Source organism: Apteryx rowi, unplaced genomic scaffold, assembly GCF_003343035.1.
Source record: "Apteryx rowi isolate R43461 unplaced genomic scaffold, aptRow1 scaffold_556, whole genome shotgun sequence".
Lineage (NCBI taxonomy): Eukaryota > Metazoa > Chordata > Aves > Apterygiformes > Apterygidae > Apteryx > Apteryx rowi.
This window is the reverse complement of record NW_020450823.1, coordinates 155,224-168,083: the sequence shown is the minus strand read 5'-3', so window position 1 is coordinate 168,083 and position 12,860 is coordinate 155,224. Positions and strand designations below refer to the sequence as shown.

Here is a 12,860-nt window from a genome sequence, read left to right as displayed (position 1 = left end):
AAAATCATCAAAAGGGTCAGAGCATGAAACTTTTTTTTTTTTTTTTTTTTTAAAGAGAACTCAAACAGAGCCAGACTAGAAATACCAAGAGCTGTAAGTGCATCTCCCCCTGACTTCGGCCGCACAAAGGACAATGAGAGTGCTGTCCTCCAAGTCCAGCTCTGCGACTTCCAGGGCCAGAGCAAACTGCCATCTCCTCCAGGTTCCTTGCAAAAGCCTCTTTTTCTCCCCTTCGGAGGCCTGACTCCATGCCTGCTCCTCTTCCTTGCCACAGCAGGCTCCTCGGTTCCCACCTCTCACAGCCTGCACTCCTCAACCCTGCAGGTTGCTCCAGGATCTGGCAGTTTCAGTATTGCATACTTGCTGACTACTCCACTGTGTTCCAGGATAATGCTGAATTATGAACCCAGCCCTTTGCACAACATGTTCCCTTATTCTTTTCAAAAGGCTTCCCTCTTCCACCCAGTAAGTTAAAAAAGCAGTTCAAGCCTCACTGTGGAAATACCACGTTTGTGCCTTAGCAAACAGGAATGCAGAACAGGAATAATGGAGATTGGCTGCAGAAGGAAGGAACAAGCAACCCTGAAGAAGGTAAAGCAGTGAAGGTCCCCAGGCTACATGGAAAGGAACTATGTTTCTCTTCTTTTCTTTCTTTCCAGTATAAAGCAGTGAGAGCAGAACATTTAGGGAATGACAGTGTTCAGGTCAGAGAAGAGCAAGAGAAGCTTGAATTTGAAGAAAGTAAAAGAATTCAAGGTAAGCAACTGGGCAGCTAGTTAAAAAATTAAATGGATCAATAGATGGACGGTTACCACAGTGTTGCTTCTTAAAGGCTGTGAGATACCTGCTACACACTAGACTATGATCTCAAGCCATTAATGGCTTGGGATGAACATTGGAGATTTTTATTTCAAAAAGATACCCGGTAGACACCTGCTAGCAGGGCTGGCCCATTCATCTCTGACATTTACATTCTCTTTGCACACAAGAGAACCACCTGTAGCATCTTTGAAATTAAACCAAGAGCATGAGCAATGAAAGATTTGCTGAGGAAATTATTCAGCTCTTACAGTGAGCTGCCCTGGGATTTGGAGATGGGTGCAACCCCCTGTGAGCCCCCCTTGCAATTGGAGGCCATTCGGTGCAAGGGAGCAATGCACTGTCCAAAGCTGACATCCAATGTCTAGTGCAGGCACATTACAGAGCAGTGGCTTGCACTAGGTCGGTCCATTCATGCAGGATAAAAGGGTGCTGCAGGGTAAATATATAGGTGATCTCTCCAGTTCAAGGTTGAACAATGTTACTTCCACTGTTACTGCTCACACCACACTTCATATATGAGAAATCATTCATATCTATCTAGCACCTTTTATGACTATTAAAAGCACAAAGGTAATCTTAAAGGAATTAAGCTCCTCTTTCTGATTATTTTCTATGACTTACTCTGTAATAAAGATAACGGTCAAAATCTTCAAGTTTAGTAGCTTAAGCTAAACAATTCTACATTTAGAGACTTAAATATGGATACTCACACGCTTGATCCACAGCCAAGCATTTATAGGAGAGCCTTATTTTAAATAAGAATCAGGCCCTGGGAGTTAAAGACGCTCAGAACATCTGAAAATTACAGTTTAAGCCAATACTAGACTCTGAAGAAAAAAAACAGCAACAAAAAAAACACCACCCTTTCTTGCTTTATATATAGCTGACTGGTTTGCGATTCCAGCCAAACATCTTCTCAAGTTTCCATTATGAGTCATGCCAAACATTGGTTAGTTTCATGGCAACAAGTTCGCGTGCAAGTAATTGCACTAAGTTTAAAAAAAACCACACACACACAAAGCTGCAGTATACGGTTATGTGAGATCTGTATCCACACTTACTAGTAACTGGAAATGGCAGATTCTGCACTGCATTAGAGACCACCCTTGGACAAGCAGAGCTGAGGTTTCTTCTGCATATATTAGGGTTCAGGGTCAGCTACATCATAGGATATCAACAATTTTTAGGAATAGCTGACTTACTATAAGCCAAACACAACTACAAACGTAGCCACCAAGGGCACATACAAGGCACATATACAAGCAAGAGTATACTATTCCATCAAGGTGGTGATTTATTCCTTGGCATTTTTTGAAGTTTTGAGGCCATCAATAGACTAGAGTCACATACTAATTTTTTGTCACATTTCACAGTTTGTCTCTGCCTACTGACATTTGAAGACCAGTAATTAAAGTTAAAAACGGTGCTCCCCCTTACCCCAGGCATTCTACTAGGTCTGTCGCCCCCCCCCCCTTTTTTTTTCTCCTTTCCCCTAGGTAAATACTACACAGGTTTGGGTTAACCTTACTTCAATTTCCCATTCTCAAGGCAGCCTTGAGAGGAGAGGTCTCCCCAGAAGAGTCTTTGGAAGCTTTACTAAGCAACTGTAACCTTCTGGGAAAACAAGAAAACCTAGTCTAATCCTGAGAGAGCATCTCAAAAGCTGCCTGAAGAGCAAATCATTTCCCCTAGTTTAATCACGTTGCTTATTAGCATTTTTCCTGTTCACTTTGGAATCAAATTAAATTGCCTTCCAAAGACATTCCTCTGGTGTCAGGTGCTCCTTATATGATTCAGCTTTAGAGTACTCAACTTGAAACTCCTGAAAGAGGTTAAAATTTTTTGGTAATACTCAATATTTACTCTAAGAACCAGACTCACTGCCAGTGATTTGGCAATAACTCCAAATATAACTCCAAATCTCTGTGCCTTCTCAGTATTGCTAGATTCACTTGAAAAAACTTTGACAATAGTTTTGAGCCTGAAAGCCACAGCGCTGCTTGATCAACTGCAAAACTGAGGTCACCTGGTCTCCTGACCCAAAGCACTGAGTTGCTTACACAGGTGAAGAATGAATGCTATTCATTAACTCTAAAATGGAAATGGTAACTATGGACACAACACAACTTTTGAGCAGTGATATGTGATATTATTGTTATGCACAGTAAACAGCTACAATTTCAAATTTAGTAGTGAGCTGAATATAGACTAAGACAACATCCTAAATCAAAATCAAAGAAATGTAATCAGTTGTTGCTACAAAAGAAAAGAATACAAAGATGCTCATTTGCCACTTCTTTAAATCTTCAGGTGGAGACTTATCTCAGAAAATATTACACAAACAAAAATTACCCTCACCCTTCAGAAGTATGCAGAATACCCAGAAACGCACACAACAAAACCAATTTCTAGGGAGATTTTCAATCTTAATTTCTTACTTTGATAGGCATGGAAGAGATGATTTTCAGTTCTACTGTATCTTGATCCTTCTTTTTTTCTACCAGTTTCATCTGAGGTTTCACCAAAGGAGGGAGCACTGGCTGAAAAAAAGTTTTAGTGAAACATCAGGTGGTTAACAAAGGTCATTTCACCTATGGTCTGAGCAAGCAAAAGACCTATGTTTTTGCTCCACTAACTTGGGGCAGGTACATGGCATACTATGTCAACATAATTAAACATAATTAAAGCATTAGTTAGAGTAATGGCGATGCCTTATTACAGAATAAGGAAAGATTTTTCCGTTTGACACAACATAAGCTAAAATTGAGATGGGAGGAAATACACTGCTATGTGTTTACAAACATATCTTATTCTTTGAAAATCTAGTCCTCCTGTGGAAGCAAGCCCTTCTGGCTGATAGGATGGGACATGTGCTAGCCCCCCAGATTTCTGCAAGAGGTTATTTAATTAATGATTATTTGAGGAACAGTTGGAGAAATGTGTTACTCATTTTAAGGCAGTGTAATTCATGGGAAAATATGCATGAGAATAGTTGTGACATATAACAACATTTCTCTGCTTGATTGACCATGTTTTTTCTTTGATAAGAGAAAGTTCTCTAGTGCTAACTGTACCTATCATATGGTAGTAGAAGAATGGTGTATTTCTGGAAAAATGTTGAAATCTCTGTGAAAAAGCTGAAAATGCAGACAAATGACCAGGTCTTTTAAACAAATGGAAGACATGCTTAGCAACAAGTTCATACTGAAAACATTGCTGTGTTTCTGGACTTGTATGTGCCCCCTTGGTGGCTACATTTGTAGTTGTGTTTGGCTTATAGTAAGCTGAAACGTCATGAATTCTCCCAGCTTGGCTTTTGCCTTTCTTTTTCCTATTCTGAAGAGCAGGCCCCAGTATTTAATGGATACTTTTGCTCTGTTATTCCTTAAGGTCTAGTATTCCTTTCAGGAAAGTAATCATCCCTCTCCTACAGACTGGGAAGAGATAGCAACAGCTTGTTACTTTTTCTTTTTTTAAATGCTTGAAACGAACTGGTAGATTGCCACAAGCCTTATTTTCTACTCCTTCTCTTCCATGTACAGACCAGTCTGCCTCAGGTAGGTCCTGATGAGTTATATTCCTCTGTTCCAGTCACAAAAATAAATAAATAAATAAATAAATGTCCACATAAGCACAGGCACCAAAATAATCCACGTAGTTAAATTTCAACTCCCAAGGACACATCTGTCAACTGTACAAAATTTCATGCAACAGTTTTCCAGCTGACTCAGATTAGACAACAATAGCTGGGAATGGTCAAACATACTAGACTGATCGGGACAGGAAGGGTATCCACAGCATCATACTTTTCAGTAATGGCCGTGGCAAAATAAATTACATAGCACACTGCATATACCAGCTGAACATCTGCCCACAAAAATTTGTCCTCCTCTTTGACAGCATTAAAAAAAGCAGCTTCTGGCAACAGGGCATGACACTGGCATTATTTTCCAAAGCCTGATAACGTATTTGAGTATGGCACAAGACACAACATTTGCCAGTGATTTTGGAGATGGTGCTTGTGCAGCTGCACTTGAACAGATGGGCCCACTAGAAGTACACTTCAGGTCCACATCAGCTGATTTTCAGGTGCAACATGATGTAACCTGGGTGACATGATTAGATGCCTTCCTTACACAAAAAGACAAGCTGCAATCCAACACCACATTGGGAATTAAAGTCCTGTTATGTTTTTCCTATGAATGATAATATAACAGGCCTCCCACAACACTGGCCAGGATGGCCAGCGAGGTCTGTAAGCATCCCTAAAAGCAATGTTATAAAGCAGTAGTTTCTCTCTGAGGACTTTAAACATTGTTCCAAGTCTGCAAAATGAAGGATTTTGTGAAGCACACAAAGAGATACTGATGGAAAGGGGAAGTGATTTTTGACAGGCATTTTTAAGTTACGAAGCAATGTTGCAAAGTGATCAGGAGGAAACAACTACTGACTTCATGAGCACATTAAAACTATGCAACCATGACTACTCCAGAAGCCCCATTCGTGCCCTTTTGATTATCTCACAGAAACTACGAAGGGCAATGACTTCAGTAGGATGGAACAGTTCAGTAAAACTTTTTTTAGAAAACCTCTAGTGACCTGCTCAGAGCTGACAGATTCAAGGGAGCAATAATATTCAGTAATCTTGCAACTTCTCTCCATATCCCCTTTTCAACCCACTTTCCTCCCCTTACCCTCAGTTCTCAAGATGAAGAGCTAAACAAACTGAACAGAGTAAAGAAAAAATCCAAGAGAAGAACCTGAGAGCTAAATTGGAGTGGGGGGGGGGATGAGGAGTAAGAGGGAGAAAAGAAATTAATAGAATAAAACAATAAACTAAATCCTATAAACAGCATTTTTTGATCTACATGCTCAAAGTTATGAGTAGTTGCCTAATTACCAAAGAGCTACTTGTAGGCTTGAAATCAAATATACGTGCTTGCAAAATAGAGAAGTTGGAAAGATCAGTGCTGAAAAAGAGTCAGCCTTATCTATGCACCCATTAATTAAACCTGTGTTGGAGTATCTATTTAGATCAGCTCTCTCAGATGGGTGTTATTTCAGAATTAAAAAAAAAAAAAAAAAAATTAACTCTATCAGCAAATGTTGTTCTGTTATCCAGAAATTAAACCCTCTTCCTTTCAAAAACAGTGCTTAGATAGGAAGTTACTCTGTAGTAGGCAATCTAGAATAGCCAGTCTGAAAGTTAAGTTATGTTAATTTTCAGAGAGGCTACTGCATACAGAATGTATATGCATTTGTGTGTACCATAACCCTTTCTAATACTAAACCTCTACCACAGAAGTGAAACACTCCTTGATATTTTTTTCTTATTTTCATGTACTCAGTTTTGTCTCCCTTTTTTTGTTTTGGATCTCATTTTATTTGTGCTTGGCACTTGCATAAAGAGGCTTTCTTTTCTTTTTGAGAAGATAGTGGGAATAATCTCCTGGAACAATTCTGAGTAACTGCAAAATAGGCAAAAAATACCCCCACTTCCTCCATTGTAAAACATTACTTGTCCTGAAAGTTTAAAAACAAACAAACAAACAAACAAACACCCCCCCCCCCCCAAAAAACAGCTTTTTAAAGCTCAGTCATATAACTCTAATGTTGCTAGGTTGGTGTGAAAGAGAGAGAAAGCAGGAAGCTGAGGGAGAATGAGCCATTCTCACACAGGGAAAGCAAGAACTGACAGATGCAACGACCACATCAGATGTCCTCAGTGACAAAGTGTTTACTATTTTCTTCGAGAAGCCACCACTGCCTCTGAAACCACATCCACTGAACCATCACCCCACAGCCTGGCCAAATAAATGGACGTAGCCAATATAGGCAGCTTAAGCAAAACAGAAGCAGCTGAATGCATAGAGTTAGGCCTAAATCTGAAAAGAGTTACATGCCTGATTAACTTCGCCTACCGTAAATAGACTTGTGAAAGATCATGGAACTACTCATGGGAACAGAATAAAGACCACAAATGTTTGCAAAATTGGGGCCTTAGTTAATAAACACTTTATGTCAGAGAAAAACTATTCAATATAGGCAACTGTTAAGTATTGGTACAGCATTACTTAGGGTAGCCATGCCATCTGGGTCACGTGGCATGGGTGTACCATTTTCTGATCCGTTCTGTTAATAGTCTATGCTTGATACATATACTAGTGCTAACATTTTATTGGAAATACTATCAAATGTATGCAGCTAGTTCCTCATCATTCTGGCAGAGTAAAAGTGATAGAGAAGGGCCCTAGAGGAGCAGCGCTTAGAAGAAATCCTGGATGTTTCAAAAGCTGCATGTATGAGACTTACTTCTTCCACTGGACATACAGTATCTCTGTCTCATGCACTTCCAAAGCCAGGACCTTTTTCCAGCTCCTTTCACAAAAGTGCTAAACAACCCTTGGTGGCCTGATTTTTAATCTGATAACCAACAGGGTTTGCCATGCAGAGCCACAGATGCTGCAGCACTCTGTTATCCCAACACCTGGCAGGTGTGTATGCTCAAGGAAGCCCCTAACAGTGCACACCTCAGTAGCAGCCTCAGCCTGTGGCTCCACTTGTAATCTTAAAATAGCCTCACCTATACTGAGATGTCTGACACATATGGACATCAAAATAGCCGTAGTTAGATAAATCATAATTACAGCTGCGTATTCATTACAGTCATAATTTCCAAAAAGGGATTTTGCAACTCTTCATAGCTACGGCATTTGTTACTACAAACAGCCTACTGTTTCCTAAAGGTTTGGATCCTGATCCTAAAAATGCAAGATTGTTCACATATTGAAAGTCAGGTTTAAGTTTTAGTATCTGCAGGATCAGGGTCTTAAGCTTATAGGTAAGTTTAGTGGAGTATAAATTTTGAAGAGGAGTTAAATGACAGAGTAGATACTAAATGATGTCAAATTGCTTTATTGAAAAATTAAAGGGTATAGAGATTATTTTTTGTAATCCATGACAACTAAAAAAGCATGTGCGATTTCTTTTCCCTTACTAAAACAGTAACACTTCCCATATCCCTTCTTCCTGTAATGACCTACTTTCATCATAGCTAGTAGTAAGAGTCTGATTCATTTGGAAGTGATGCTTGTACTTTAACAGAAAGTTTAAATTTAAACAACTGAGAATAAAATATTTTTGCTTTTTATCTCATGCCAATACAGAGTTTGAAAACGATAAATGATTATGAAACAATTTATTAAGAGTTCCTAAGTTCACACAGAGATTTTCCAGTTGCACTCCTGACATTATCACTACTAATGTATTATACACAAAGGTCTTGTGCCAAATACTTGAGAGGATGTGCCTAAATCTCTTCTAATCTTATTCAAATCTTGGTTTTAAAAAGTGAGTTAAAAAGCATGGAAAACAGAGAAGTTAAAGATGTGTCTGGCTTCAGGCCTTTACTTCCAGCTATACTTCCAGTGGTAAAGGAGGACCCAATTTCTAATGACATCTCATGGGGCTTTGTGGAGTCTTCAAAGTCCTTCTCTCATGGCAGAAGGCAGAAAAACTTCCACCATGGACAGAATTGCTAAGAGCATAAGGTCTTCCAGAAGGTAAGCTGCTATGGATACCAAACTCCAAACACTTTTCCTTCAGCAGTGAAAGAAGGCCAGTGTTTTTGCCATCATCTTATCAGGATGATTGATCCTCTGAGTCAGCTTTGCAACGAAATGAAAATCCTGACACTCCAGCTCAAAGACCAACCTCTCTCCCTCACAGCCCCAAATGGAAAAGCCAACAGGAAACTTTACATGTCACAACTATCTCTCATGTGTCACCCTATTCCAAATTATTGCAGCATTTAAAACAATAAAAATAAGTATTTTTAAAATTTGCTTGAAAGGATTAGGCCAGAAGAACTAACATATTTAAAGTGAGATTTCATGGATATACTCAGAGCGGATTTTAAGAGGTAAAAGGAATTAGGAGGCCACAGGCCCTACACTGCTGTCACCTGGGTCATCGTAAACTCTTAGCTACACGACGGCAGAGAAGCTGTGCGGTTGTGCAGCCCCGTTGCTTGCCTGATGGCTGCCTCCGCCCCTGAACAGAGTGTACCACAATCATGAGTTACAAAGCAAAAAAAATTTCACTGAAGTTAAAAAGCAAACAAAACGGCCTTTTTTTCCTTCTTTTGTGACTGGCTTATACAGTAAGAGATGTTATTTTTCTACAAAAATGAAAATTGTTATTATTTTTCTACTCTAATCTGCACTTCTCAAGAACCTCTGTTAATCCCTATCCTTCACTGAGGAAAGTTTTGCACTTTATCTCTCTGCAGTTAGAATCATTTGTGCCTGGATGTTTAAAGGAGCTGAAAGAAACATGTTAAAAACCTGAAATTGTTTATGCAAAGAAGACTAAAGGAATCAAGTTAGTTGACACAAGTCCTTCCATATATTTGCAAAGGTAGAGATGGGGAAAAAGAGGCCAAGGAGGCCGCAAGCCTCCGTGCTTCTGCAGTACTTACCAGTGATTTCCGGCTCCTTTAATAGTTGGGGAAGGAACCCTTTCTGTTTTCCCTCTCTACTAATCAAAGGATCAAGGTCCTTCGGTTAGCACAGTCTGAGGAGAAGATGCTTTTCTGTGAGAAGCAAACACTTCTTCAGTATTGGCACAAGCAAGACATTTAGTTTCACATTAAAATATAAAGAAATAATTTGGGTTATCTGTAGGTGAAAACTAAGGCAGTGTCCTGTCTAGATGATCAGAAAGGTAATTTTAAAGAGTTTCTGGTAAATTCAGATTTCTTCTTGGCAGCAATATCCTGAGTGCTCTTCTCTGATACACTGGGAGAAAATAACACTTTAACCATCCGGTATAATTTCAAGTGAAGATAATAAATAGGTAGTGCAAAATATCTTGGCCTATTCTCCCACGTAAATACAAGGTTTTAAAATAACAAATCTTTATGAAATAATTTTACAATGGCCATAGATTTCCAACAGTGATTTCTATTATATAGAGATTCAGTTGATTACTATCTCATTCCAAAATGCTCAGAGAAATTCAGATTATTTTCAGAGAGATGGATAAATGTCAGAACTACACACTCAAAGGCTGAAACATGCATGTCTTCTCCTTACCCTTCATACAGAATGGAAAAAAGCCAGATAAGCACGGATTCTAACTCTTTTCATTCCACGTTCTTAAGAAGTTCAGTTTACATCACCTACATTACACTTTTTTATTCAAACCCTAGAACAAACCTCTCCTTTTAGTAATGCATTGCTAATAATTTTGAAGACGTCAAGATGAAAGATTGGGCCTTTCCTTCTCTATATACAGCTTCTTACAAGTTTAGAACCATTCAGATTATTCAGATGAGGAAACCTAATCAGTAATCAGGAAATAAACACAAAGAGTTGCACTGTTTGCTAGCAGTATCTTGCTATTCATATTAAAAAATAAATAAATCAGTTCCATCTCTTAATAAATTAATTCCCTGGGTGAATGGTGAAACTTTGGATTTCAGTAAGTGCAAACTCACAGGATGTTTTGATCCATCAGGTCCATTTCTTCTTCTGCTCAAATAGGTACCTACTACCCCTGATTTTCATGGGAGCTGCTTTAATACAGTGTAAACATGAAAAGCTTAATATTATCTTTTTTTTTAATCCAAAGCACTTAAAAATTTTAGAAAGTTTAGGAAAGCAGCATTACTGATATTGACTAGGAAGCATAAATTCTTAATGAGGAAATTAAAAAAAACAGTATAGAAAATCAGTCACAGTTAAGAATGAAACACAGTAAGCTCACTTACAGTCTCTGTTTTGTTCACAGTTACCACCAGAGTAGAGTCTTAGTCATCTCCACTTACTACTGTCAGCCTTTCTGGATCTATACCGTTGTGGGTAGCCTCCACTTCTCCAATTCCCATTACTGACCTCCATAAGAAACCCAAATGCTTTAGGGAGAGTTTGCTCTCCCTAAAGTTAAGCGTCATTTACCCTTCTCTCAGGGGACAAGGTCATGACCCTCTTTACTAGCAGCCCTTTTTACCAAAGGCCCCAAAACAGAGTGGCAGAAAGCTAAGGCAGCATCATTTAACATGATCCAGCTCCCCCCCATCCTACTTTTGAGCACTGGGATCACTGGGCCATTTCATTCCTGGCTCCAGTGGGCATGATTCAGAAACAGCAATGCAGCAGCCTGCCATCCTTCCCCATGCACTCCCTTGCTGCCACAGCAAGCAGCGCAGCACCAGCACAGGCCATCTCTGCTTGTGCACTCACAGCTGTATGCACTCTCTCTTTGATTTTCTCCTAGCTCTATATTTTTCTGCCTTGCTTTCTAATGGAAACATATATTAATATTTTGCAACCTTCCCTGCAAAATGGCTGTCCAATTCAATATTTTATGCTGTCATTTATTTTGGCAACAAAAGCGCCAACCTGTTTTTATTTACATTTCAGGAACTCTTTTGTTTTTTTCTTTTTTCTTTTTTTGACTCTCAGTAACTGCTGTCAATATTTTAATAATGACAAATTGCAATATGAGCCCTCAGTTTTCATTACTACGCTAACAAGAATCAGAAGCCGAGAGCTGAACTTCCAATTAAAATCAATGGGAACTTCTCCACTGAAAATTAATGTGTTTTGTCTCACTTTGCACTCATAACTTTGCAGACGTATTTGAAAGATTAAAACAGTTTAACTGTTAACTTTGTCCTAAGCGTATCTTGCATGAGAAAGATACCCATTTAAGCTGTGCTGATGCATTTATGTTTAAATCCATTCAAGCACGGACAAAGTATTGGCCTGCGTGTGTATTGTAGAGATGCGTCTATTTTTTGCACATCGCGTTGTTTCATCACTGTCTGGTGGAACAACTCTTGACGATGTGAGAACTATTTCTCTCGACTCCTCTGCCCTGCAGCAGCCCAGCGGGGTGGCAGCGCGGGGCCGAGCCCGGCGCCGCTGAGGCAGGCGGGCACGGCGGGGCGCGGAGCGGCGGCCGAGCAAAGGTGCCGGCGGGGCTGAGCGAGCCAGGGCGGCAGGTGTAAGAACGGAGAGCCGATAGGGGAGGGCGAAGTGCACGGCAGGGAAGGAGGGAGGGCCAAATGCTCCGGAAGGGAGGGTTAGGGCAGGGGGAGGAGAGGGGGCCGTGTTAAGGAGCAGGGGAACCGTGGGAAGCGGAGCCGGACCTGGCGAGAGGCGGATTTAAGGAGTGGCACTGTGGGAAAGTAGCTGTACTGCGCCCCGTCCCCCCCCCTTGGAGCCCCGCTACTGCACGCTGCTCCCCCCCACCGGCCCGCAGGATGCCTGTGAAAGGAGGCACCAAATGCATCAAGTACCTGCTCTTCGGCTTCAACTTTATTTTCTGGGTAAGAGACCCGCGCCCGGCCCGGCCCCGCGGAGCCCCTCCGGCGTGCCCGGGACAGGGGGTGTTTGCCCCGTCCCCGCCCCGTGGAGCCAGGAGCTCCAGTTTCTCGCTTCCCCCGACGTGGCTCCCCGGGAAGGAGCTGTTTGCCCTGCCTCGCCCACCTCTCACCCCTCCCCGCGCCCATGGGGTTGGGATGACCTTGCAAGGGGGGGGGGGTTCCCCCCACCCGCCGCGGGAGGAGAGGACTGAGTGTTTTCCCTGCGCTCCCGCCCTGCCGAAGTTTGCCCCGAGCAGCAGCGTGCGCCGGGAGCTGCGCTGCCCCGGGGCCAGGCTCTCGCCAGTGCGACGGCGCCGGGAGCGGGGGAGAGGAGCCGCGGCTCAGCCCCGCGGAGGGAACGGGGCGGGCCTCGACGCCCCCGCTCTGGCCCCGCGGGCGCGGCGCTGCGGAGCTCGGCGGCTCTCGGGCGGAGCGGGCTGGCGGCGCGCTCGCGGGTGGCCGGCCCTTGCCCAGGGGCAGGTCTGCCCGCATCCCCGGGGCGCCTTCCCCGCCTTCCTCCCTGCCGCACGGGGCCGGGCCGGCGGCCAGCTCCTGGTTACCTGCCCGCGGTAGCGGCGCCGCAAACAAACGCCCACGCGGTCAGGCGGTGGCAGAGGCTGGGGCGTTTCGCTGCTCCGCGATTAAAGGCAGCCGGGGGGGGGAGGGG

The 12,860-nt window shown here is 42.2% G+C and overlaps 1 protein-coding gene across 2 annotated transcripts in view; it reads left to right on the top strand.

Moving 5' to 3' along the window:
- The first annotated feature begins 11,962 nt into the window (after positions 1-11,962).
- CD9 (CD9 molecule) overlaps positions 11,963-12,860 on the top strand; it is a 20,926-nt gene continuing 20,028 nt past the window's right edge. For both annotated transcript variants that reach the window (XM_026081616.1, XM_026081617.1), the window contains exon 1: positions 11,963-12,157. In XM_026081616.1, the coding sequence (XP_025937401.1) occupies positions 12,092-12,157 (66 nt within the window). In that variant the 5' untranslated portion in view covers positions 11,963-12,091. The remainder of the gene's footprint in view (positions 12,158-12,860) is intronic.